This window comes from Podarcis cretensis (assembly GCF_951804945.1).
Source record: "Podarcis cretensis genome assembly, chromosome: 15".
Classification (NCBI taxonomy): Eukaryota; Metazoa; Chordata; class Lepidosauria; order Squamata; family Lacertidae; genus Podarcis; species Podarcis cretensis.
The window spans coordinates 42,623,337-42,651,333 of record NC_137185.1 but is presented as its reverse complement, the minus strand read 5'-3'; the positions used below and the strand labels follow the sequence as shown (position 1 = coordinate 42,651,333).

Genomic DNA, 27,997 nt, shown 5'->3' with positions numbered 1-27,997 from the left:
AAATATCATGTACGAAATGAAAATGGAAGAAGAGCCCTGTCCAGTCCTCTTTTAAAGCTATCCAAGTAGGTGGTCATCACCACATCTTAGGGAAGGCAGGCAGGCAGGCAGGTGGGCAGGGCAAGGAATAAGGCAAAAGACAGCAACGTTTAAACATCATTTAAATACTCCTTGAAATAAAAAAGTCCATCTGCAGATGGAAAGCCAGTAGGAAGAGAAGCAAACAAAGCACTCTGGACAGAGAGTTCCACCCAGCTTGGACTCCATCACATTACATGCTGTTCATGCCAACTCAGTTGCAATGCAGGAACACTTGTATTGCTGTATTATTTCCTCTTAGTTGCAGGAAAGAAGCTTATGTGTTCCTAAGGCTTATTCTTGGCAAATCAATTCAACTCTTGCTCAAAGCTGGGTGTGTAACTAAACTACCCACTAAGCTCAGAGAATGTCCTTCCGTCCTAAAGGGGGTGACAGGGTCTCCCAATTAGGGATTACTCTGAAGCAGGGGTCAGTCCTGGGACATGTGAAGAAATATAGATTGGGAGTGCCTGTGGCTTTGTGGAGAGGACATTTCCTTCAAAGCATGAACAAGAATGAACAAGAATGCCAAATATTAAAGATTAAGGAACAGGATGCAACTGGCCCCAGTTTCAGCATGGGCTTTAAGAAGTTAATCACTAGTCCTCACATCAAGCCCACAGCTAGGAGCAACCTTTCCTTCTCAGAAACCTTTTGGGGGGCATATGCCAGGGGTGGCTGGGGCTAGAGGCAAAAGTGGACAGATCAATGAATGTGAATTTTTCCTTTGTACAGTACAATAGATTGATTTCCACACACACATACACATCCTTCTCTATCTTCCATCCATCCAGGCAAGCAAGTAGCACTGTTTGTGTACAAGGGCACGTTCCAGGCAGGCAAAGCAAGGCTGGGGAGGGTTGTGGCTGGGGAGGGTGTGTAGCCTGAGGAGAATCCCAAAGGCTAGATCGAAAGGCATGGAGGACCACATTAGTCTCTTGGACCTGAATGATAGTATCATAGAATGATAGGGAAGGGACCCCAAAGGCAATCTAGAATGCCTGACAGATGGCCATCCAACCACTGTTTAAAACCTCCAATGAAGAAGCTCACACTGTCTGATGGACTAGATCAAAGGAGAGCTGGGTCCAAACTGCCATGCTCACTTCTTCATTTCCCCCTATCATAAATTCAGTTCTCCACATTTCTGCAGCAATTTATGGTTTGTTCGTTGTTGTCTTTTTTAAAAAAAATCCTCATGAAAATACACCAGCAAATTTCTCCTAATGTGCACATTTTTCAAGAAATGTCTCCTAATACAATGCATTTTTCTGTGTTATTTTCAATAATGCATTCATTTTTATGTGGACTTTCTCCCAGCCTATATATTTTTGTAAACACTGGCTGGATAACTGCATTTCAGAGTTCAGAGAAATGGGAATTTGGAAGGGTGGCTGTGTGTTTTGGTAGCCATATTGTTTCAAAAATTGTAAATTTGATAGTTTTGGCTTTAAATGCAAACTGAATTGAATCCCCCACCCCCACCCCGATACCTACACCAAACTAAAGGCCCTGGTCTTAGTGGGCATAAGACAAACCGTAAGACAGGGGTACAGAAAGTCAGGTGTTCACCTTTTGCAAGGTGAAAGGAGGGCAGTGCCATGCTGATCTGTTTTGCAGTGTTTGAACAAGGCCATTAATAAGGCAAAGCAGACATCTAGCTGTCAGGGATGTCTTCTTCACTGAATATTGTGTTCTGGTTTGCTGCCCTGGGTGTGGGCTGCTCATCCCTCGCAATGCAATTGAGACCTGGTCACAGAGGCCACTTGAAATGGCGACAGGTCAGTATGGGATGCAAACACACTGTTCAGGTATGAATGTTCCAGGGAGAGTGATCTGTGTGATGCAGCCAAGAGCAGGGGGGTAACTTCAGGGAGATGTTTTTGAGGTACTTTGAGGGGTTTGATTAAGGACAATGAAGATTAATCAAGCTTGCTGACATGTGTCCCATATATCATTCTTTGTACATCTCTGGGGCTCCTGTGAATCGTGGAGAGTAAACAGGTTCAGAAAAGATGGACCAAATAAGAGCTCTGAGATTAATATGTAGGAAGAGAGATGCTGGTCATTTATTTAAGTTTAGGTTTTCTCTGTTATTATCATTATTGATAAATTTATATATATATACATATAAAAGATTTCATACATATCGTTACAATATAAACATGACAGCACCAGCCTGTTCCTTAAAACCAAGTGGCCCTAAGAAGAAGAAGAAGAAGAAGAAGAAGAAGAAGAAGAAGAAGAAGAAGAAGAGGAGGAGTAGTAGTAGTAGTAGTAGTTTGGATTTGATATCCCGCTTTATCACTACCCGAAGGAGTCTCAAAGTGGCTAACATTCTCCTTTCCCTTCCTCCCCCACAACAAACACTCTGTGAGGTGAATGGGGCTGAGAGACTTCAGAGAAGTGTGACTGGCCCAAGGTCACCCAGCAGCTGCAGGTGGAGGAGCGGAGACGCGAACCCGGTTCCCCAGATTACGAATCTACTGCTCTTAACCACTACACCACACTGGCAAGATACAAAGGTTCACCCTATCTATACCTAAAAACACTCACAATACCAGGAAGAATGGCAAGATAATAAAATAATCTTAATAATCATAGATATATTTTTTTTTTTAAGAATGAGTGACATAAAATATATTCCATGTTTGCTACAACTATATTTATTATTATAGTTGACCAAGGGACTTTGGGAATTTTAACTTCATAAGGGAAACAGGGGTCGCCTAACAACTCTCAGGGACACGGGTGGCACTGTGGGTTAAACCACAGAGCCTAGGGCTTGCCGATCAGAAGGTCAGTGGTTCGAATCCCCGTGACGACTCTGGGGTTGCAGCGCTCATCTTGCTTTACTGGCCGAGGGAGCCGGCGTACAGCTTCCGGATCATGTGGCCAGCATGACTAAGCCGCTTCTGGCGAACAAGAGCAGCGCACGGAAACATCGTTTACCTTCCCACCAGAGTGGTACCTATTTATCTATTTGCACTTTGACGTGCTTTTGAACTGCTAGATTGGCAGGAGTTGGGACCGAGCAACGGGAGCTCACACCGTCGCGGGGATTCGAACCGCCGACCTTCTGATTGGCAAGTCCTAGGCTCTGTGGTTTAACCCACAGCGCCACCCGCGTCCCTTATTTGCAGAGTACTCTCTACAATTTTGATGGGTCTGATGTTATTGTGGAGTGTTTGTTGCTAGTCTTAACCTTTAAAACCCTTAATGACTTACATGCTCACTACCCCAGCAACCATTTGAAAATTGCAGAGTCTTGCAATGCACTGTGCTAGATCCTGTATGGTTTTTAATTGCATTTCAATTGCTATTATATTATATTATAATTATAGAATTGAATTGAATTGTATTCTATCATATAATACTGTAATTTGAATTTCATAGAATTCATATAGAATTCAAATTGTAACATAATGAAATATAAGAAGGAATACAAATACCATGAACAATCAATATTTAATCCAATAGATGTGCCATCACCACAGACTACCTGAATGAAGCTTGTGGTCCACTGATGGCATACAAACCACAATTTGGGAACCTCTGGCTTAGGATCTGGACCTCCTTTTTGTTTGTGGTCCTCCGTCTCTCTGCACTCCTGATAATGATTTGAGGCCCTGCCTCAAATTCCTCAACGGCAAGAGGCAAGACTGGAGTCAACCAGGGAGAGGACATTTCTAATGAGGCACCTACCTTGTGCATTGCCAGGCCTCATCACTGTGTGCTTCAGGTGAGTGGTGAAGACCTGGATTTTAAAAAAGATCACGCAATTATTTCTGGCTCAGGCCGACATTAAGAGACCCCACACAGACCTACTATTCCCAGAATTCACTGGAAAGAGAGGTTAAAGGTTAAACCACTATGAAAATTGTAGTTCTATGAGGGGAATAGGAGTCCCCTTGCATCTCTCAGCACTCTTAACAAACAACAAAGATCATTTGAGGGAAACCATGACTGGTGTGATACAGCTTTCAATGTATGGAGTGGATGTAGCCTTATTACATGTTATTGCCAGTTGGCTGACTTTTGTACATGCAATGGTAGAAGACAGTGTGCCAGATTAATCCCTGGGGATACCCCTAGGCAGCCCAAAGTTGAGGGGGGGTGTCTTGCAGATTATATGCTAATATGTTTTTGTAATTTTCTTTCAAGATCAAAGAAATATTACTTTGATCTGTTGTTGTGGGCCCCTAAAAGGCTGGTGCCGACTCTGCCTCTTTGGTAATCCGGCACTGGAGACACTACCTTGTTGTTTGCCTCAGGCAGCAAAATGTCTTGAGCTGGCCCTCCAGTGCTGGCTTTCTTTAGACAAAAACATTTTTGTGTTTGAGGTACGGGTGTGTGCACAGAAGATGTATCAGGTATTAAAAGAAGGTGCTGATCTCAGTACTGTAATATAATAGCCTTTCAAGGAGAAAGGTTGCATCCTTAAGAAGGGAATCCATAATAATAATTCACTTCAGCGAAAGCTTGATAATTGTTTCATAATTGTTTTGTTTGGCCTCCTGCCAAGATCTGATTCTGAACTCAAAGAAACAGACAAAAGGAGAGTCATGCCAAGTAGATTTATGTGTGTGATATGAGGAATGTTTGAAACCACATTTCACTCATGTTTTCACTTGTTTCTGGTATCCTCCTCAGCTGTCTAAAGTTAGCCCAAGGCTTATGCAGCATTAATGTTGTATCAAAACACTTTGGAGTCAGCCAGTCGGGGGCCATTACTTTGGTCCCAACTGGACTAAAGTTACCTGCAACAAAATGTCATGGCAATCAACAGGAGCCAGAACTAACTACAGCCCCATTTTGATTTTAGGAGAATTTAAACAAGGCTAACTTTAGCTGGATGGGGTCCTTTAGGTTCTATACTGTTCTCCACCAGATGGAAGGTGGGTGTTTGCTCAAAGCTTTTCATCCTTTTTCTACCACTGATTTCCTCCATCACTTGATGGAGGAAAATCATCATCATCAAACCTTTATTGGCATCACTTACAAACATTCAGAATAAATAGGCCAATGTGATCTCGTCGCCATTTCAACAGTACAGTCATTTGCCAAAGAGAAGAAGAGGCGAGCAATCTATTTCACCTCTGTGGGACTCCAGCAAGGGCAGGGTCCTGTAGTGTACTTCGGCGGCAGAAAGTCAACTAGAGGAACTTAGCTACTGTGTTGGTGAGGTTCTGGTCTCTCCCCTGTAATAAGAAGCGTATAACCTGTCTCTGGTTTCCATGTATGCTCGTTAGTTCGAATCCTTATGTACTGAGGATGTGGTACCTGAGGGAGTGGATTGATTATATATTCTGGCACTCTCGCTGGAAAGACAAATTTACATTGAAGGGGGAGATGGTCACTAAGCATAGGATCACCTATGTGGAACTCTGCCACGAGGGGCAGCAATTTAGTGGGGACCAGAATATAGTCTACCACACTATTTCCTTGTGGGGAGAGGAAAGTAAAATTCCCAGAGCCTTCCCAGTCTGGCAGCCCATTAAGCCACACCAAAGCCTTGGTAAGCTGTAAGCCCGCAAGGTTGATTTCTAAGTCCCGTGATTCCTGTTCCCATACGCAGAAGTCAGGAAGACCAGTAGTGTCCAAGATCTTCCAAGCTTTTGTATATACTTCTTGCCCTTGGCCTAGACGGGCATTAAAATCCCCTGTCAGGACAATAGGTAAATTGGGGCAAATGGTGTCCAGATTCTCAAGCAGATGTGCAAGGAGATCCCATTGATGGTTCTTGGCTGTGACAATAGAGGTGGGAGGAATATACATATTGACCAGTAACATGACCTGGCTCTCCATCTCTATCTTTGTTGCTAAAAGTTTGCAATTTGCATTGGCCAAGAGAATATGTTCACATTTTATATGGGGAGCCACCAGGGTTAGCTAGCCACCCGAGGTCCTGCCTTTCTTGTGGAGTTTGACTGCCGGAACCGCAAAGGCGTTATAGCCAGCAAAGTCAATGTGCCTTGTCGACCAAGTTTCTTGTAAACAAACTATGTTGTGCTCTCTTATTAACTTAACAAAGTCTGGACAGCATAACTTTGAGGACCATCCGGCCATGTTCCATGACAGCAGCTTCAGGGAAGAATGTTGCACCGGGATCCCCGCCCTGGCACAAAGTCAATCTAAGTGGGTGTCATTAGATTGGCTATCACTAGGGGCCCCGGGCAGAACCTGTAGCATTTCCTCTAGTGCCTCAGGGGTGCCAGTTGCTAGACCATGGTCCCTGGTGTCAACGCTTCTTGAACTGTCTGCTGTCGACTCCTTGTTCAAAATCGAGTAGCCAGTTTGGGAGGCGAGATCGCTAGGACTGAGAGCATCGACAGGAATGTGCATCCCAGAAATTGTTCCCGGGGGTTTTTCTTCTGTTGAGGTGTCCTCTAGTGCCGGCATAGCCAAGTCAGCATTTGCAACGCAAGATGAAGGTTGGCTGATGTGGTTCTTGCAGATGGGCTTTGAAGCAGTCCTGAGACACAGGTGGGAGAATAGGTTGCTTTGTACTTTGTTAGGCATTATGTTACCTAGCGAAAAAGTTTCTGGTTGGTCCTTGGCTGGAGGCAATTGCAGCTCAGCACTCAGGGTGACCAGCTTCCCAGTGTGCGTCTCCTGATCGAGTTCAGACAATCCCCCAGACATCTGTGTAGTTTGTGATCTTGCTTGCTCGTCCTCTGTAACTGTGGTCAAAGTCTGTTCTATGGACAGAAGTGTGGATGAAATATCTATTGCGTCATACATGTTGATTCGGCGTATAGTTGGATCCAGTCCCTTGGTCTGCAAATGCCTTTCTTGGTTGGGTGAGCCCGTTACAGGGGATTCCTCCTGTAGAAAAACCAGCATCTCCTCTTTGATGGAGGAAAATGTTACAAGTGTGTTTTTTCAAGTACACCAGAATTATACAGGAATTATATTAATGAGGTGAGGTGTTGTGTTCCACCAAAAAACATTTCAAAGCAAGAATGTGGCCCCCGGGTCTCTCTATTCAGTCCTTGTGACTCTCCCAGGGCCCCTCAACTCCCCAGCCCACACCCTCCCTGGCCTTGTCTGCACCCTTCTTGAGTGCTTGGGGTTGGAATGTGCCCTTATAGGATGATAATGCATTTGCCTTTTGCTGGCCTGGTTATAGTGACGGAGGTGGGGGAGATTGTGTGTGGAAACCTCTGACTTTTGCATAACTGGAACACAGCTTACGGTACAAAAGGAAGAGCCACATCCATTACACCACCAACTTCTGCCACACCCACCACAGCCCTCCATCTGAAAAAGGTGTCCCACCTCTGTTTTAAATGAACCATCAGTACACTTTTTCTAAGCAAGTGCCACTAAAATGGCTGGGAGCTGTGAAATATATTGTGATTATCTGCATGAATGGGTGAGAGAGCAGTGGTGGTGGCAGAAGCAAAGGAATCAGAGGCTTAAGATGAAATTGTACACGTGTCTACTCAGAAGCAAGTCTCACTTTTTTACTCCCTGATAATGGTGCTTAGGATTGTAGGCTCATGAATGGATTAATTCCATGAAAAGTAAAACCTTGAAAACTGTCAAACAACAAACGAATGAGGTATCTTTTCGACACCTTCATACTCAACACATTTGTCCAGAAGATAGTATTTCACTGGACAGCTCTAGCAATAGCATCCTTCTCATGAAGCTTCTGTGGAAGAGAATACAGTATCAAGTAAATGATTTTAATTTTGTTTTCCATTTATTGTTCTTGTTTATAAAGGTAGAAAAGCTATTTTGTATACTTGTGCTCCTTGCTTCATTAATCACGGGCACATATTACCCAAATTCCATTGAAGGGCAGGTGGAGTATGGAGTAACTGGTAAATGAAGTACTTTCTCTAGTTCTAATTTATAATGGCACACAGGAGTCAGACCATTGATCCATCTAGTTCAGTATTGTTTACTCTGACTGGCAGCGTCCAAGGTTTCAGGAAATGCCCTTGCCTTACCTAGAAATGCTGGGAATGGAAGCAGAAGCAGAAGCTCTGCCCTTCCCAAATAATGGAGGGAGTACTTTGCGGATGTGCTTTTCTGTGTTATGTAATATGCTAAGCATTTTATGAATTTTATCTCTCTTCCTGGTTTCAGTAAGATAGGCTTGTACTGTTAGAGCAATACTGCAGTTGTGGGAGCTGAGTCAGAGAGAACGGCGGCTTGGCTAAGGCCACTTCATGAGTTCATAGCTGAGGTGAGATTTTAGCTAGTGCTGAGCTACAGATGCTATCCCATTCCAGTGGGTCCATTCACCAGCCACAGAATGAGGGACATCCACGAGAATCCTAAAATAAATAGGCTTATGGGGGCTGACTTTGACAGGAGACAGCAGCTTCTCCTCCTTCTTTAAACTGAGAGACAGAGTGGAGCAACCGCCTCAGGTGGCAGAGGCTAAGGAGCAGTGGTGGAAGCCCCCCATCCCGTTTCTCCTCAACCCCACAACTATTTCTCCAAATTAGTTTGTTGCCCTCAAGTGTAAAAGAGGACATGATCCCACCACCAGAGTAGCAGTAAGATTTAACTGTCACTCCTGATGACTTCTGTATACAGTGTAGTGGTTAGAATGAGCCAATGTGGTATAGTGGTTAGAGTGTTACACTACAACCTGGTATACTAGATCTCAAATTCCCACTTGGCCATGAAACACCATCAGTCTATCTTACTGCAAAGGTTTGTTGTGATTTCTGATGATAGAAGGCAGCTATTTCCATTCTGACCTGTATTTGTCACTAATTCAGTTACAGTGGTACCCCGGGTTACATACGCTTCAGGTTACAGACTCCGCTAACCCAGAAATAGTACCTCAGGTTAAGAACTTTGCTTCAGGATGAGAACAGAAATTATGCTCCGGCGGCGCAGTGGCAGCGGGAGGCCCCATTAGCTAAAGTGGTGCTTCAGATTAAGAACAGTTTCAGGTTAAGAACGGACCTCCGGAACGAATTAAGTACTTAACCTGAGGTACCACTGTACAACATCACTGAAAGACCCTCAAGTCAAAGGGCTTTCTAAGAGAGATAATCCACATATGGTTTACCATCTACATTCAGTCATGATCTTTCAGAATTTTCCTGCCAAGTCTTCTCACAAGTTTTTTAAAAGAAGTCCTCACAGACATTTGACAGAAAGGACTGGCAGAATCCAAAACCAGGGAGAGGAGTTGATGGAAGAAGATTGGAAAATTTAAAGTTTCTATATAGAAATATTGCAAAATTAATGAGTGATAGAAAAATGGTGGATTGATATTTTATGGATTTAGCAGAAAAGTTATAAGGAGTTAAGCATATATAAGTATTTTAGTATTAATGTTAAAATGAGGGGGGGGATTGGTGAAAGGAGGGAAAGTAAAGTTACATTATATTGAGATAAAATACAGAACAAAAATTAGAAAAGATGGAAAGGATTTGCTGAAATAGTTAATCGAATTAGAATACAAAAAAGGGAGGTGTGAGGAGGTCAAGGAAACAAGCAAATGAAAGATAAGTTGGGAAGATTAGTTGTGTTTTTTGTTTTTGTTTTTGTGTTTTTTCTTCTTCTTTTCTTATTGTGATGTGTTGTTTTGTTTTTGTTTAATATGGTGTTATTACTTTTACTTTTGTTTTTTGTAACCCTTAAAATTTTTAATAAATATTATTTAAAAACGGAACGAATTAAGTACTTAACCCGAGGTACCACTGTAATGCGGCAGGAGATCTGAAAATAATGTCAATATATTTCACATCTGGCAACCAAGGCACCCCTTCAGTTTCAGATAGTACATGGGTAGACAAGTCTAAAAAGCCCAGGACACAAATTTTCACAGCTCTCTTGCAGCTATAGTGGCTCATTTACCAGACATAATGTATTGGAAGTGTATACTCAATTCTGACCAAACTAAGCCTCCTAGTGTTTATTTTACTCTGGGGGGCTTATGATAAAGCCCCCTCAGATAGCAGGGGCACAAGGGATGGGTGGAACTATTTGTATTCAGCATATCTTTTAAATGCACTCATTTATAAATCAATCCTATCCCAGTTCTGCATTAATCTCTGGAGAGAGAGAGAGAGATTCCATTCAAACATGAATGTTTTTGAACATATATGTTCACAAAACACACATTTCTAAAGGTATTTTATGGAGAAAAAACCCCAAACCCGTGCATTTTAAGTTAATCCCTTTTTTGAGCTCAGAGCAGCACTGCAGAATTTCCAACCCACACATTAGCATGTGAGCTACAGATCAGGAGAGTTCATACTGGAATTTGCAAAGAACAGATTTCTCCATCATTGTGCATAGAAGGGTCTCCAAAATGCATCTCAGTGTGGCAGCAGGTTATTCTGAGAACAGGCATTCCATCAGATGCTTAGGTTCCAAACAATGAATGGCTACAAGCACCGGCACATCATGCTTCATGTACAATAAGAGAGATCTAAATGGCCACAGCTGGATCTGGAATGCTGTGATTTGATGAGGCAGAAATACTTCCTCAAGAGCTGCAAGAAGTCATTCATTTATACAGCAGAATCTTCTTGAAGCCTTCAGATATATCCAAGGGTGTGTTACATAAGGTGCTTTGTTCCTTGCTCTTGCTCTTTGGGATTCAGCTGTGACTGTGGCCAACAGCATGCAGTTTCTGTGCCCACACAGAATTGTTAAGGTCTCTTTGACTTGGAGTAAAGTTCACCTTGGTTGCACAGTTGGGGTTGGGGAGTGGGGTCCAGAGGACTCTGCCTTCCAGAAAAAAATGTGGCACCCCCTAGACTTTCCCCCGGTGCTCACCTCCTTAGGAAAACTGCAGGAAGAGAGAGTGATCCAGCAACATTTGAGCATTTTGTATTATCCTTGGTTCTTCCCAACTGAAATTGTTTCCAGATCCAGAACCATCAGAAGCCAGATGCAAAAGTGCAAGGCTCCTGAATCTTTAAGTGTTCTGTAGAAGAGGCCATTTCAGCAGGTAGAATCACAGACACTTAGGTTGGCAGCTAAGTGACTATTTTATTCACAGAGTATCCAGAACCTTCTTTTATTACCTAATGGTTTGTAACAGCACACAAGTCTCCTTCCACTGGCAGTAAAACAAAGATGTAAAAAGATTTCAGACGACTTAAAATAAAAGTACTTGATTTTGTGCAATATTTGGGTTAATGAAGATGTAGGCTGCAAAATCTTTCTTTTGGAGAAATTAAGTTCACTTGATTTTTCTTGCAGCTGGGAGGCATCAGCCACATGACTCCTTCTTGCTTGTTCTAGGAAGCATGAAGAGAAGAAGTGAGAAGCAGGTGCTGCTGAGAGCCTGCAAAGCCACACCCACCTGCAACCTGAGCTCTGGGCTCAGGTTAACTCTTTTGTGCACGCAAGTGTGAGTCAGTAACTGTATATTTCTACAATTTTTATATCAGCTGTGCAGAAGTGAGATAACCAGATCAAAATGTTCAGTGTATAAACTAGTGGGTTGGGAAACAATGTGATCTATCAAAGAGGACATTTTGACAGGCCAGCTGGTTAAAAATATTTGTTTCTCTCTTTGCGGGGATTGGATTAGAAGCAGCTTTACCTGTGAGAATAATTAGGGAGCAGGGCATTAAGGGGGAACATGTGTGTGTGTGTGTGTGTGTGTGTGTACATTAAGTTAAGAGAAGGAAATCAGGCTTCCAAGGTGAATGTGAAAAAGCAGGAAGGGTAAATCTACATGAGTGATAGCAGTGCTGGTATATCTCCCAGTGCATTGTTAAAGATAGCAAATGAAGTTGCCGGATTGCGACCTACAGCAAAACTGGACAAAGCAAAGCTGGGGTGGAGGAAGATAATGGTATGAATGGATGGATGCAATTTACCCATTATATTCTGAGATCCAGTGTGTTGTAGTGTTTGAAGTGTCGGTCTAGGACCTGAGAAACCAGGGATCAAACCCCACTCAGCTATGAAGCTCACGGGATGATTTTAGGCCATCATTGTTGCTCAGCCTAATCTACCTCACAGGTTGTTGTGAGGGTAAAATGGAAGGAGGAGAAATATATACACACCATTTTGAGCTCATTTGGAGAAAGATAAGTACAGTCATACCTCAGGTTAAATATGCTTCAGGTTGAGCGTTTTCAGCTTACGCTCCGTGGCGACCCAGAAGTAACAGAACACGTTACTTCTGGGTTTCGCCACTCGTGCATGCGCAGATGCTTAAAATGACATCACATGCATGTGCAGAAGCGGCGAATTGCGACCTGCGCATGTGCAGACGTGCAGTCGCGGGTTGCATTCTACTCAGGATGTGAACGGGGCTCTGGAACAGATCCCGTTTGCATCCAGAGGTACCACTGTAAAAAAAAAAGAAGCAACAATTGATTGTCTAAAGAAAATGGAAATGTTTAGAAGTTTTGCAACTTGCTTAGAAATTGCAAAAACATTTGTAGGATACCAGGATGGTGAAAGCTTCTCTAACCATGATTTTTGCTCTATCCATAGCTGAGATTATTTGTGTGTGTAATTTATTATTTATTTCAGTTTTCAAAATATAACAAAATGCCGATAAACAACTGAACAGAGTATGTGACGTTACAGCTTAAGAGGCTACTGAACTATATACACCTGCTAAGATCATGGTGCTTTTTGTATTTTTTCTTTGTTACAGGTTGTGTTTCTGGAGTGAGGTATACAGTGCCATATAGTCGGGGGGGGGGGGGTTCTCTCAGACTATCATGCAGTTCAAATTCTTGGACTGATTGCCAATTAGCTACTGGGTGCTGTTCAAGGTGCTGTTTTGGGTGTATAAAGCGATACACAGCTTGGAACTGGGATATCTGAAAGATCGCCCAGATGATTATTCTGCAGGTGAGGACCACTTGCACATGGCACCTTATCAGAAGTTCCATTGTGAACAGTATGAGAACCAGTCCTTCCGTGTCATTACATCTACCCTTTGGAATTCCCTCTCGTTTAATATTAGACAAGCACCACCTCTGTTGTCTTTTCAGACCTTCTGAAGAACTTCCTCCTTCAACAAGCCTTTTAAGCTGAGATCTATCCCAGTCTACATCCATATTGGAATTCTGTTTAGGATATTTCAAATATGCTTTTATTGCTTTATCACTTGTTGTTTGCTGAGTGAGCAACTTTGGGAGAAAGGGCAGGACATAAATTCAAATCACCACCACCACAATTTGGGTTGGTCTTTGTAAAGTAAAATTGTGAATATGCAGTTAAAACAAAACAAAAAAGCCAAATAATACGAGTCAGCAGGGGATGATGTGTGGGCAAGTGAAGCTGCCTTGGAGGAGTAGGTATTTGGGGCCAACCTCTACTCTAGGAGTGAGAAACCTTCTCAGACTGAAGTCCACATACCAGTGCTGGGAAGATCAGGCACAAAAGTAGGTATGGCTACAAGTGTACAATTTTGCCCTTATGCAGGATGGTTCATCCTCCATCCAGGTGAGCAAAAGCCTTCCTCACAAGGACACATCCCACCCAGGCAAAAATGATCAAAGAGGATGCAAAGTTGCAGTGGTAAAGGACATGGCCTGAGGGCTAGATAGAGAGGGTGGGGAGGGGCTGCTGCATTTGGCTCTGGGTCAAATGGGGTAAGATCCCCACCCCTGCTTATTCTGTTGCAGGCTTCAAAAATCATTATGTGCAGCCATAGCTACAGGTTTGTTTTGTGCCAGAGGTTCATGATATTAGTTCCCCAATGCTTATCTCTTTAAGAACTGAGATTTCTGCACCTTTCTGCAAGGAGTGCCAAGCAGGACCTCAAGAGGCAAGATTTAGCTAGGCCTGTGACCTGTATGTAGCTGGGCACAACTCCCACCATCCCAGAAAGATTTTTATTAAAGATTTTCTTGGTTTACAAAAGTACGTGCAATGCCTCTCTCTCTCTTTTCAAGTAACATTTTTTTACAGATCAGTTTTGTTTGTTGAGACATTAGGAGGAAAAGCGGGAGAGAGGTGGAGGGGGGAGAGGTGGGGTGGCAATGTTTCTATTTTATATAATATATGTAGGGTTTGGTGCCAGCGTTGCTTGTACAGGTTCTTTGCTATTCACTTGTGTTCCTTTGGTGGTGGGAGAGGTTGGGGTTGGCCTAGGGTGTGGTTGTTCATTTGTGGTTGGCTGTGGTGGTCTTTGTTTTCATGCGTGAGTGGGGTGGGTGGGTGTTTTGGATTAGGTTAGCCATATTGATTTGTATGCTCTTGGAGGTTTTTTGTCATTGTCTTGTTGGGCTGTGATGTGATGAAGGGGAGCCATACCGGGGTGAAGGTGTCTTCTTCTATTTGTCCCTGTGTCAGTTTCAGTTTAACCATCCCAGAAAGATGTCCATGCTGACTGGGGCTGATAAGAGTTGGAGTCCAACAGCTGGAGGGTTCTCCATCTGTGCCTTAGACCTTCCTTTCCAGACTCAAGGCCTTTAGAATAGGTTTTAGCACACAGTGCAGCTATGTGGACACAAGATGTTTTGTTCCAGCAGTGCAATGGACACATGATGTAACAAGCAGATGGGAACTAATGACGTGAGTGGTTTGCAAAATTACCTAATCCTTACGCTATGTCTTGTATCAGCTGTACTGCTAGTTCCAGTAAGGAGGACAACAGAACCAACAAGGAAGACAGTAAACATTGTTGCCATCACTGTCTTCATTCAAGGAAGAATGGCAGAAAGTTTTATTAATGAAGTACTGTGGTGTCCAAAATGGACACGAATGAAAGGAGAGGGAGGAAGGGGAACATATCATGTAGACTCACATAATTTTTACAAGAAATCAAATGAGGAAAATGACAGATATTATGAAAGGTGTCAGTATGTATCATTCTTCCCTGTCTCTGAGTCAGGACAGACAAAGAGAAGTATTTCTTTATAAAATGCATAACAAATGTCTGAAATTTAGTACTAGATGATGTGGCAATTGCTTATCAGATTAAAAAATCAGGCAAATTCATATACAATAGGTCTATCAATGGATATTAGTCATGAGGCAAAATGATGACTGCAGGATAGGAAATGGACATGGGACTAATATAGGAGGGAGGGGCTGGATCTGGTGCATGGGCCTGATCTTTCCCCCACCCTCAGGGGGCCAAATTGGAAAGGTGAATAGAACCAAGTGAGCTGAGCAGTGAACGTGGGCTTGTCATTTTGGCCCAGCTCTAGATCCCCCCTAAATATAATTATTAACAGCTACTAGTAAACAATTGTTGCATTTATCTGGAACTCCTTCTTTACAAAAAATGTGTACTGAACATACAGTAGAAAATGTTTCTGATCCTGAAGAGTTCACATATATGCATCCAATTCTCAAGCCCTCTTCAGGTGTTCTTACTCAGGCAATGAAAGGGAGGGGATTGAAATGAGCAGTTTGGTCCTACTCCCTTTGTCCATCCTTGTTACCTGTCTCATCACCTTTCATATGTTGGGAAGGGAATGTCAGCAGTGGAGAGCTTTCACTACTCATGCACTTAAAGCTCCCCATGCAGTTCAGACCCATAGAAGGTCAAGGTTCTAGATCTCATGGGGAACCTACACAAATGAAGCAAACTCCCAGCTTCAGAAATCCAGGCTTCAACACATTGAACGTGATAGAGTCAGTGACGAGAACATGACTGAGGGGGTGGTGCCAATGGTCTCATTCCTGCTGTCCTCCTTACTTGATGATAATCATGGGTGTGTGTGTGTGTCAGGATTCTGGACAGGAGAATAAACAGCTGTTGATGGCTTAATTGTGTGCTGCAAGTAAGCTTGGCTAGAACACACTCCTGACAATTTTATTTTATTTTTTAATTTTTATATCTCTTGATTTCTTTAAAAAATAAAAACACCTATGAAAATAAAATATTAACATTATTAATAAAAACTGTTTTAAAAATATTCAGCAGCAGCTAAAAAGAAATAAAGCACATGTCTAGATAATCTTGCCAAAACAATGTTTTTTAAAAGAAGGCACCAAAAATAGAACAGCAAAGGTGCCTGCCTGATGTCAACAGGCAAAGAGTTCAAAGTGTAGATGCTACCACACTAAAAGGTTGTTTTCTTGCAAATGTAGAATAAGTATTACATGGCACCTGCAACAGTGCCAGTTCTGCCATTTGTGTGAGCATACATGGGTTAAGGTGAATCTGCAAGTAAACTGGTCCTAAGCTGTGAGTAGCACCTTGAACTTGTCCTGGTAGCAAACAGACAACCAGTGCAGCTCTCTAGGCAGAGGAGTTATATGGCGGCAGGGTCTCACTCCTGCCCTCAACCATGCTGCAGCCTTCCGCACAAAGCATAGCTCACTAATCCAGTGCAAGGATATCCCCGCATTGCTGTAATGTTTAAGTTAAGTTTAAGTTTAAGTTAAACAATGTTTAAGTCACCAGTGCCTGAAGTACTGTAGTTAATTCCATCTGGTGACATCCTAAGTGTATAGGGGACCCAATGGGAAATTTCTCGAGTCTCCTTAAAATTCCTTTGGATTTTCCTTGAGATTTGTCAGACATTTTGCCTAAGAAACCTCTACATTTGATTTTTGCTCTTGGTGACATGTTGGTGGCAAATCAGGAATTATTTGGCATGTTATCTCAACCTCACAGCTGTGACTGCAAAGTTTCCTTAGATATATATTCGCCAAACAAAATGACAGAGCCATGTGACTCAACATGGAGATACAGCACCAAAAGGGATAAGTGAATTATATTATCTATACACATTTGATTGATTTTCTTTTTATGTATTTAGGTCAAATTACATAAACAGGGAAATTCAGCTAGATGTAAAACCAATGAAATTTTTAATGGGGAGCAAAATGCAAATCTTGAGATTATCTTGATAGATTGCAAAAACAAATATTGTTTACAACCTTCCAAAGATTCTCGATTTCAGTTCTAGTAATGTCTTGTTTTATGTAAGAGAGTGATATCAAAACAACATTCCTTTGCATCAAAGCTCTTTGTTGCAACATGTTCTTCTGTGGTTTCCAGATCTGCTCCTTTTTTTTATCAGCGCACCAAACACTTTCAAGTTCCCCCCTTTAGCTTGTGAAAGTACAGTTTGTTGCTGTTTTAAATTACAAGAAATAATTATGAGGCCAGCATGGACATTGCAGCAATAATGTTGGCAATGATTCAAATACATTGATTTTTTTTAAATGACCCTGGAATAATCTATGCATCTTTATGCAAGACAGTTCATATTATAGTAATATCAAATATTTGCCCAAGAAATTGACCTAGGAATAGAATTGGAAGGAACAAGGGGTCATACCAAATTTTAACTCCATGGATATCCAGGAAAGCCTGACCTGTGATTAAAGGTTTGTGGATGGTCTGGTGACTGGGTTTGTTACCTGTAGGTCATCTTTGTTTACGGGTCATGGGATGCAGCAGGTAATACTATTTCAAAGCAAACTTACAAAAGACGTAGCAGATGGAGCTCAAGAGGATGGCAGATGCAAAAAGCTTGCATGGGTAGAATAGGTGGAAGGGACTTGTTTGGGTGGAGCAGGAGAGAGAGTCTTAAGTTAGTGGATAGATGTGGTGGGGTGTTTTTTTTAGCACCCCCACATGTGAAAGGCACTAGCAGGCAGTCATCTAGTCCAAGAGCAGAAATATCTAGTAAATGGTCTTCACTGCTGTTGGATATGATGTCTGTGTATGATGTCCTCCAGTATTTGAAGTGGTATGCTTCTGAGAATACCAGGTGTGGGAAATGTATATGAAAATAATGAAGATTGAAGTGTCGAGCGCACAGAGCAACTTAGAAACAGATCCCAACTTTTTAAATGCATGGATACAAGGTGAATCGTGAGGGCCATGCACACCGCTAATCCTCTGCATGATTACTCAAAAGGAAGTTCCACAGCAGTCCATGTTGCTTTATTCACGTTTGCATGGCATGGCATTGTTATCAAAGAAAGCATTATTGGTTCCAGATCCCAAGTTCTGGAAATATGAAGCCAGAAGGCAAGAGGAACTGTGAGCACATTCATAATGCCTTCACTTGTGGTTCGAGGACCCGACCCCGCGAAGTGAAATGAAGACACAAGGACACGTGATATAAGGTTAATGGGCTAGAAAAGGCCACAACTTTATTGATTACAGCAATGAAAAGGTATTGGCTTAGGCATTGGATCGAAACAAGTGGGTTTATTCACCAGTAGGTGGAGCCTGTTGATGCTGATCCAACTATAGGCTCACCTCCTGCTGTCACCGAGGGTCGTGCCATGGCCTCCCGCCAAGCAGGCATCGGACAGAATACACGACCGCCAGATTCCTTTAACGGAATACCCCTAAACATTGAAGGCATAGGCGATGGCCACACCTAGCACTTCGACACAGCACAACACATTATTCCAATGCCTAACCGCCACCCGAGCCGAAAGGCTCGCCGCCAATACCTTCAAAGCTGTAACCAATCCCAGATGCTTTTGCTGACACTAGCTAACCAAATGTTGTTCCCCAGATCCGATAGGTGGACACCATCATTCCGGTATAAAGCTTGGTCGCCAATCCGGATACGGTCATGATAAATGACTCGGCCATACAAAAGTGCACCCAACGGGCTAATGCACGATTTAAGAGTTTCCTGGATTTTTCAATGGCCATACAGTTCTGCACACTGCGTCACACAATTCTCTTCAGGAAGGAGGACCAGAACACTGTTGTTCCGGGACACAAGGCAGCCACCTCATCCAAATCTCTCTTTATGTGCCACGACAAGTCCACACTTCTTCTGCTAACAAGGTCATTTCCCCCTAATTGAAGGATAAGGATGTCAGGAGGGCCAAACGCGGCAACTCTCCCTCTCAGCAATGGCATAAGCATTGCCTCGTCACGAAAACCAGGAAACTCGCACTCCAGGTGGGTGTCAGGAGGGCCAAACGTGGCAACTCTCCCTCTCAGCAATGGCATAAGCAATGCCTCGTCACGGAAACCAGGAAACTCGCACTCCAGGTGGGTGTCAGGAGGGCCAAACATGGCAACTCTCCCTCTCAGCAATGGCATAAGCAATGCCTCGTCATGGAAACCAGGAAACTCGCACTCCAGGTGGGTGTCAGGAGGGCCAAACGCGGCAACTCTCCCTCTCAGCAATGGCATAAGCAATGCCTCATCACAAAGACCAGGAAACTCGCACTCAGGCCAGGGAAAGGCTGGCGATGCAGCAAAAGGCTGCTGAACACGCCCCCTCCGTGGCACCTGGTTGGATGGCCACGGGGGGGGGGGGGGCGTGAGCGCCAGCCAGGTGAGCTGGAGGCAGGGGGCAAATGCCCCCTGCTGGGTGGTGCTCGGGCTCCCGCCCACAACCACTCCCCTCTCTTTCAGGGAGGAGAGTCTTTAGTAACAACAGTCAACCCACACAGATCTGAGATTCTAGGTGATCCAACACCTCTTCATTTAGTAAACTATACATCCAGAATTTCAGCAATGTGGATTATACCTGCTGAATTACAAAGAAAATACAGATAACTTGTGCTCCTGAATGCACTTATTGTACATTTATGCTATATAAAAATGAATAAAGTTGGAATTCCTTCCCTCTCTCTTTCTCTCTCTGTGTGTGGATGCATGAGAGAAACCATTTGAAGATACTTAGTCTGTATGACAATAAACTTTCTGCGTCATCTGGATAGAAAGTCTCAATGTACTCACCTACAAAGATTGTTCCTATCCCAGGGGAGTCATGTTACAAGACTGGGATGATGAAAGTTCATTCTTTTTTATCTACTGCAGGAATAAATCCTGTCACTCACAGCATGGACGTATGTCATCTTTTAGAGTGTTATATCTGTAAATGAAGTGACACATAGTTGTCGTTTCAGTTACAAAAAATACATTTTTGTTGGCATCTGTCTGTCTCAAGAGACAATGGAGTGCTTACAGGGAGGAAGATAAGGTTGGCATGGTGCAATCAGACCAGAAGGAATGCTTCATTGGCTCTGCTGGTGCATTTGCACTGCACCAGCCTCACTGCTGCCTCACTCTTCTCCCTCTACCTTCCGGGAAGCAGCAGTGATGTAACCAGCCAAAGGTCAGGTGAGCGGTGACACCCCACCATGCTGTCTACAATTGGAAACATTTCCCCTCAGACACTTTGATTGTCAGAATATTCACCTTTTCCCAATCTTGTTAGCTGTCCTTTCCTCCCAAACTGCTCTTGCTTCTGTGCGATATCAACACACACCCTTCCTAGCGACCGCTTCTTCCTCCTTCTTTAAGGAATTAGTGAAATGGACAATCCCAGGCAATTATTGATCATGTACTGAAAGAATATCATGATGCTACATATTCAGTCAAGTGCGTTTATATGATGATGTCATTGGGAATGACAAATATAGTTAGGGCCACAGCGTCCTGTTTTACTGCTTAAGGCGAAACATTAAGTACCACCCCACCCCGCCACTGCCACACTGGCCTGCTCCCACACCATCTGCCCTGTTGCCTCCATCACTGACAAAGAAGTGGCATGACATCTATCACACTATGAGATCTTGTGAGATTTTGCTAGAAATTGGCACTGATGCTGGTGGTGGAGGAGCACTCATGGGGGCTTCTGCTGCCTGAGAAGGCTGCTTCATCCCACCTCATGAGTGGACCAGGCCTGAATATAGCTATATGGAAGTGAAAGTCCTGCTCAACTGATCAGTCATATGACTGATTCCAGCTGATCAGGGATAATAATACTACATTACTCAATGAACCAGATTTATTCATGTTTTGAAATCACTAATGAAAATCAAAGCCAACTGAGAGCAAAATCAGGCAATCAAAATGAACATTTTTGAAGACATTTTTGAAACATCATCAAAGTGGAAAGGGAGTGTTTTTCTGATGATGTTTCAAAATAAAATGAATAGCTTTGGGCACTCCTTATAAGAACTCAACCATAGTATATAATTCTGGGTTTCAAACCCTAGTTTTATCAATGCACAGATTCTATTTAATCATGCAATGCTGAATTTTCTCTGTGTTTAAAACCAGATGTGAGTCATGGATCTAATTCCCCCCCTTCCACAGTGCATTTTCTGGTATTGTTCATTAGCTGAGAAGCACAATGGTGAACAGCCCAGGATGGGTGGTTAGAGAAAAGAAATTATGCAGAGAGAGTGTGTAAAAATTAAGCCTTTAGTGTTACTGGTGATGCACTTGAGATATATTTTGGCATAGTTTTCACTGGAGGCCCAACACTGATCTAACATTGACAAATTCTTTTTTACTGTACAAAGAATTATTACTCATGTCTACAAAAATGACTTTAGCTTTAAAGTGGATATGACATGTTCCTGATTGCCAAATAAAGCCAAGTGGTATGAAAAATATCTGGGTCTTGTTTTTTTCAACACAGTTGCTATTAGTTGCAGCAGCTTAGCCTCTCCACCACCACTTGGTTCTGGGCCAAAGACAGAACCCCAGAATATAAACCTTATCAGCTAAGCAATTCTCTTTGCCACAATAATCTGTAGTGGGCAATCAGAATTTAAGAGCATCAGTATCAGGTTTGCTCACCAGTCTGAGCAACAAAGACACCTGCTCTTTCTACCAGAATATTACAGTAGTGCTAAAAACTACGCATTGACTGCCAGTTCCATGTATTATTGTCAAACGTATCCATTCTTCAGGAAATCAGCCCTGAGTGCTCACTGGAAGGACAGATCCTGAAGCTGAGACTCCAGTACTTTGGCCACCTCATGAGAAGAGAAGACTCCCTGGAAAAGACCCTGATGTTGGGAAAGATTGAGGGCACAAGGAGAAGGGGACGACAGAGGACGAGATGGTGGGACGGTGTCCTCGAAGCTACAAACATGAGTCTGACCAAAGGAGGCAGTGGAAGACAGGAGTGCCTGGCATGCTCTGGTCCATGGGGTCACGAAGAGTCGGACACGACTAAACGACTAAGCAACAACAACAATATAAAGAGAGAGAAAATGCCCAAGACCGGGTTACCTGAAGGTCCTTCTTCTCCCTTATACATCAGCCAGATAACTATATAAACTGGTGAAGCCTTCCTGACTATCCCATTATTCTCATATATTTCTTTGATTTCTATGCATATCAAGGCTTTTAGCAAAGTGGCACCAGTTCTTTGGAACACTGTTCCCACTGAAATCGGACAAACCGCCTGCTGAAAATATTCCTGTTTCAACAAGCACTTTTCAAGAATTAATTTAATTCAGTATTGGTCATCTGTTCTTTGTTTCATGATTTTATGATGTTTTCATGATTTTATTGCCTGCTGCCATGATTTTTTAAAATGAACTGTCCGTTTGGAAATAGTTCTTATAAATAAATTTGTCTACGGGAAAAGCCACCATCGTATTTACAGTTCTCATCACCACTTTCCCTTGCTGTTCCCAACCCCAGCAGAACAAGATAGTTATAAATATTCAATTAACTAATTTCAGATCTTATGCATGGCTACTCAGAAACTGGTCCATCTGAATTCAGTGGGACACCCCCCTACATAACTGGGTTTAGGCATTATCCTTCAGCTTTGCCAAATACAGAAATTCACCAGAGAACAGAATGAAACGTGGACCATATGTATGGGAGATAATATGAAGAAGAAACACCTCCGTAGGTAGACTGACACAAATGTGTTCACGTTTACAGAAATCATTTCGTGAGAAGAGAGATGACGCAAATTTCCTGAAACAGGTATCTATCATCTTACTCTGATTGTGCAGCTTCTTCATCACTTTGTGTGTGCATGTGTGTTGTCTAGTATAGTGGACAATATCCACTGATTTGAAAGCAGCACATGAGGTTCTCTTGATGGTCTCTACTCAGTATGAAGTATGTGGTGTGGGGTCCTGGTCCTGGAGCTTTCCAGTGGTGGCTTCTCACGAGTGGAACTCCATCTGGCCCCATTTATTTTAGAGTCATGCTTAATCTGGGTTTAAACCCTGAATGGTGACTAAGCACATGGCTGGGAGGATGGGGAGAGGAAGGCATATGTAGGCTGCTTGTGCATCTTCTTCTCCCATCCCCTCTGGCAGGATCCCCCCTTTTGACAGCCCCAGACAACTCTAGGTGGGCCTGATCTAACCCAGGGTGATCCAGAGCTGCCCCAATCTGATCAGGCAAATCCATTTGGGATCTAGGTTTTGGATGGATCCAATGCAGTGTGTTACTGGACACAAGATGAGATCCGACTAGTGAGGAATAAAGTGGAATTTAGAAAATGCTGCAGATTTTTCAGCTCATGCTCCCCTTCCCTCCCCATGAAAATCATTAACATAGATGGGAAGGAAAAACTGAAATAAATGTTCAGCAAACTGTGCTATGCTCAAGGTTTGGAATTCAAGAATAATTTAATAATGCACAGTTGCTTCCATTTCAGAAACAAGAGCAGGGATGGATGGATCAAATCAAATTGATCAGATTTCTTCCCTACTATCTACTAGATCTTAGTGTGGTTTCTTTTTGAGAATATTTAGCAAGCTGCTTTAAGATCCTCTATAAAGTGGGATGTAAATATCCTAAATAAATATCACCTGTTTATTTAGTGCTGAAGGAAACTTGATAGGCAGGAAGAGCTCCATCCAGCCTCTCCGGCTGCAGCAAGAGGACAAAATCACATGACTCTTGCCTATTGAATTGCCATCCCATCCTGGGGTTGAAAAGAAGAAAGATTTGCCCAGATTCTGTTTAGAAAATATGATGGGCAGTTCCCCATATTTGTACTGCAGAACTTGCAACAAAAGAGGAAATGAATCAGCCAAAATAGCATAAACATGACACAGATTTGCATAACTTTTGCACAAACTAGATGCATATTTAGATGCAAATTTGGAAATAATTACCATAATTTAATTATATAATACACCTCCCCATATGGGGGAAGACTGTGCTCATGGGTCCTGTGTGCCTGCTCAGTCTGCTGTCCAGGCAATTTCAAGGCCCTCCGACTGGTTCTCTTATCAATCTTTTGCTTATTTATCTTTAAATTAGACTCCTTTGAATTCAGTCCTCTGTAAAGGAGGACTAGGAAAGGGTTAAGCAGCCCTTCCCCCAGCTCTGCTGCCTCATCCAGACCACCCCATTTATCCACATATCTGCATATAAATTCCTTTGTGTTGAAGTTGAAGATCCCAACATGGTGGCTCTTCCTCTTCACATGTATTTTGATCTTGCATCTATCTCCCTTATTTTCACCAGTTCCACACCATACCTTTATAGCACTCTTGTAACACTTCAACAGTCATGGCTACTCCAAGAGAATCCTGGGAACTGTAGTTTGTTAAGGTGCTGGCCTCAAAGAGTGACAGTGCCTAGCACTTCAGTTCCCATAATTCTCTATGACTGTTAAAGTAGTTTAAGATTTCTTTGAATGTACGGCGTCGTTTTGACCCTAGTAGATTGAAGTGCTCTGTCATTCTGGAACAACAAGATTAGACTTTGCATACCCTCCAAGTGTCCTGATTTTCCAGGGTCAGTCCCAGAATTACAAAAACCATCATGGCTTCCAATTTGATACTGGAATGTCCCTTTTTTCCCTGCCACTGCCACCAAACTTGGAGAGCAGGATGAGCCAGTACTTGTCCCAAGCGACAATGGCATGCGGCAGCGGCTGTGAGAGAGCATCCTGTTGCCTCTCTATGGCCTCTCCATGGCTGCGGCTGCGGCTGGCCTCTGCTCTCGGGCAGCTCATAGCAGCTGCTGGAGAGAGGGCAAGGAGAAGGAGAGGCTGCCGCTGCAAAGGCCCAACTCCACATGATGTGCCAACTCTGAGGGGCAGGCAGAGGGCAGGGCCACCCTGGGTGGGAAGAAAGGCGGAGTGCAGCAGAGTGTAAGGAGTCTTGATATTATATATATATATATATATATATATATATATATATATATGCTTTGTGCATCCTGCTGCTTTCTAAAATTTATTTATTGGTGTGTTTTTCATTTTGTAAATCTACAAAAAAATAAAATAAAGGGATTAAGGGGTTTTCTTAGGACAGTGGAATATATGTGTGCTGTGTCCTGTTGGCACAGTGATGGTGGCACTCGCCCTTTTTCTGATAGGAAATGCTCTGTGAGGAGCACAAAAATTGGAGGGTCTAGGAGGCTGGGGGTGTGTGTGAGAGACTGAGAAATGTCCCAATTTTCATCTGAGAAATGTTGGAGGGTATGTCAATAAAAATGTGAGCAGAATAAACAGGTATATGCACTGTTTTCATAAATTATGAAATGTTTTATACACATTGGTTGTTTAATTGGCTTGTGCATTTAACTGTGTGTTATCTATTTTATGTGTTTCTTGCTTGGAGAGAGTTTTGATCAGGCAGTTTATAAATCTTCTAAAGAATTAAAGAAAAGAACCTTAGCAAAACACTGTCTGAAGTGCTTCCCATCCTCCTTTAAACACCAATGTTCAAAGGAGGATGGAACGTGCTTCAGAGAGTAGTTTGCCAAACTGCTCTCTGAAGTGCCACTCTGTTTGCCTGGACCTCCTGCTACCTGCCCTGCTTGCTTGCTCACTGGCCTGCTGGTCTGTCATTATGCTGGAGTTGCCATGGCCTCCTGGTGGCAGCCATGTTAACTGCAGCGTGATGACAGCCTTACTTTTTTATTATACCATAACATAAAAGGGCAAACATAATGTATGTGAGCCATGTCCTTAAGTAGCCATATAAAGTAGGGCTGTCAGCAAAGATTAGTAAACTGCATAGCTCATTAATTAATCGAATTTGGAGAAAAAGAACATATTACCAAACTATAAGCCTAAGGCAATTTAATAAACATACAGTGCAATCCCATGCAACTTTACTAAGAAGTGTCCCACTCAGTTCAGAGAAATTTACTTTCAAATAAGCACACATTGAATTGCTTCCAAAACCTGCCACCTATGTGGAGAACAAAAGACCATTGTTAATGTTTACATGTGTGTGTGTTTAAAAAGTCCATACTACCACACAATCATAGAACAAAAGAATCTCTCTCACCAAAACTGATTCAAGTTTGCAGACCTGATATAAAGTAGCTGAAACTAGATCTCCATCTTTTCCTCTCTCCCCCCCCCCCCATTCTCTGGAGATTTTCACCTTGCCTTTGTTAGGATCCGGATGCTGATCATTCTTTCACACCCACTTGAATTCTGAGCCTGCTCCTGAACACCCAAGATTTCTGCTGGAGATGGGGGGGAAGAGAGGGTGTTGGGGGAAATCACCTTGATGCAGTCAAATGATTCAGTGTGACTTGTCTCATGTCTATTGCTCAAGCCCTTCCCTTTCCCTCAAAACACACATCAACAGAAACTGGAACTCACAATGCATGAACAGCAAATTCCAGGGGGGAAATTGTGCTGAATCTGTTGTGGCAAAGTCTACAAAGAGGTCCATTAAAGAAGACAAGATTTATTATGGCATAAGATTTTGGGAGCTAGAGCTTGCTTTGCCAGATGCAACTAGTCTTTAATCCACACCATGATAACTCTGTTAGCATTTAAGGTGCCTCAGAAGTTGTCATTGTTTATTCCCCTGCCCCCCAAGCAACAAATGGTGATATAACCAGAACCTAGTAAAATACTTCCTGAACTCTTCTATACTTCATTAGAAAATTTGTTGTTTTCAGAACATTGTAGGAATTAGAACCCTCTGCTATCCTCTTCCCCTTCCTTTACATTTAATAGCCCCATCAACAACAAAAAAGGTTTGTGGGGAGGGGGCAAGTTCAATAAAATACCTGTTCTATTAACATCCAGGCCAAAGAAAACCTCAGACATTACCAATTTAATTTGGTCTTTGGGGCTTTCACTTGCAAGAAAAATGCCTTGCAAGAAACTATCCGTCACCTGTCGACTGACCCCAGGTAAGTCAGCTTGAAGTTCTGCCCTGCAGTGGCACTGTTGCAACTTGGAAGTTGAGCAACACCTTTGGTAAACACTTCCTCATGTAGCAGCAAGAATAAAGCCGAAGCAGTCATTCTTTGCTTTGCACAGTCAAAGGCAGGCTGGAGACAGCTCAAGTTGGCACTTCGGCTTCTGAAATCAAAGGGCTACTCCGTCGCCTCATCAACCCCCTGCCCAAAATGATCAAAGGCCTCTTTGTTACGACTTGCATGGTACTTCTTCACCATCAAGGTAAGGTGGGGTTTTTTTTAAAGAAGCCAAACAAAACCAAAAAGCAAAACTCCATCAGAACTTTGAAAACTTGTGTAGTCCCTGATTAGCTTCTATAGCTTTGTCAGTGTTTTTAATGATTAACAAGCCAGCACATACCCAGTATGAGTTTCTACAGCCGCACCAAGGAAAGTTTTCTAGAGACTTTGTTTCTGCTCCTGAGCGGATGCTTTTCTTTTCTGCTGTTTTATCTTTTTACATCTTGAAACAGGGCTTGAGAATGTCAGTTGGAAAGTCCTGAGAATGTCACAGTGTGGAACAAAAGAAAGTATTTCAGTCATTTGGGAATGAAGAGTTCCAAGAAACTAGAAAGGGAGGGTTGGTTTGTTGGAAGAAGTTGGAAGAAAGCAGCATTTTAATAGGAAAAGTGTGTTCAGTTTTAAACGGGCTGCAAGGGTGAGATATAGATCATAGGCACAATCTTGCATGATATCAGCTTGATAATAACTAAACTATATTTTGAGTAACAGTGGATTGAACTGTATTCAAGCCATCGTGACTCCAGTTACTTTGTGCAGCAGCTTACAAGAATGGAAACCCCACAGGGCTGATCTGGCACAGACCACAGTAATAAAGGAAACCATTTTTCTTCCCTTCAAAAATGTAAGAATAATGCTACATAGTGTTTTATATAACACTTTAGAATGTTTGAGGCAGCTAGCACACATTATCTCAATAAAGGGCTTTCTTAATATTCAGACTGTCCAGATCCATTGCTCAAAATGTTTTAATTTGTTTAGTGAGAAACCATGGGAGTGGGTGAGAGCCAAGGGTGGTGTGTGTGATTTGCTTAAAAAACAAACATTTAATAAGATTAAGGAATGACAATTGTAATGTTAAATCTGTAAGGCTGTAATCCTATACAGTGGTAC

The 27,997-nt window shown here is 42.7% G+C and overlaps 1 protein-coding gene and 2 long non-coding RNA genes across 11 annotated transcripts in view; 2 read left to right on the top strand and 1 right to left on the bottom strand.

The window, feature by feature from the left end:
* LOC307203973 overlaps positions 1-27,997 on the top strand; it is a 429,983-nt gene that overhangs the window by 193,219 nt on the left and 208,767 nt on the right. The gene's annotated exons all lie outside the window — the stretch shown is intronic.
* LOC307203999 lies at positions 40-27,358 on the bottom strand. Of its 5 annotated transcripts, XR_013833434.1 has the most exons (6): positions 27,225-27,358; positions 25,975-26,134; positions 20,129-20,276; positions 19,667-19,802; positions 3,784-3,835; positions 40-2,280 (listed from the first exon to the last, which is right to left on the bottom strand). It is a non-coding gene; the product is annotated as an uncharacterized lncRNA (long non-coding RNA). The 5 variants fall into 5 exon arrangements; XR_013833435.1 differs by lacking the exons at positions 40-2,280; positions 3,784-3,835 and adding an exon at positions 12,348-12,371 and having other exon boundaries at positions 25,951-26,134; XR_013833436.1 differs by lacking the exons at positions 40-2,280; positions 3,784-3,835; positions 25,975-26,134; positions 27,225-27,358 and adding exons at positions 12,348-12,371; positions 21,521-21,599.
* ADAM28 (ADAM metallopeptidase domain 28) overlaps positions 26,927-27,997 on the top strand; it is a 73,879-nt gene continuing 72,808 nt past the window's right edge. The window contains exon 1 of the mRNA XM_079954978.1: positions 26,927-27,086. Within this exon, the coding sequence (XP_079811104.1) occupies positions 27,035-27,086 (52 nt within the window). The 5' untranslated portion in view covers positions 26,927-27,034. The remainder of the gene's footprint in view (positions 27,087-27,997) is intronic.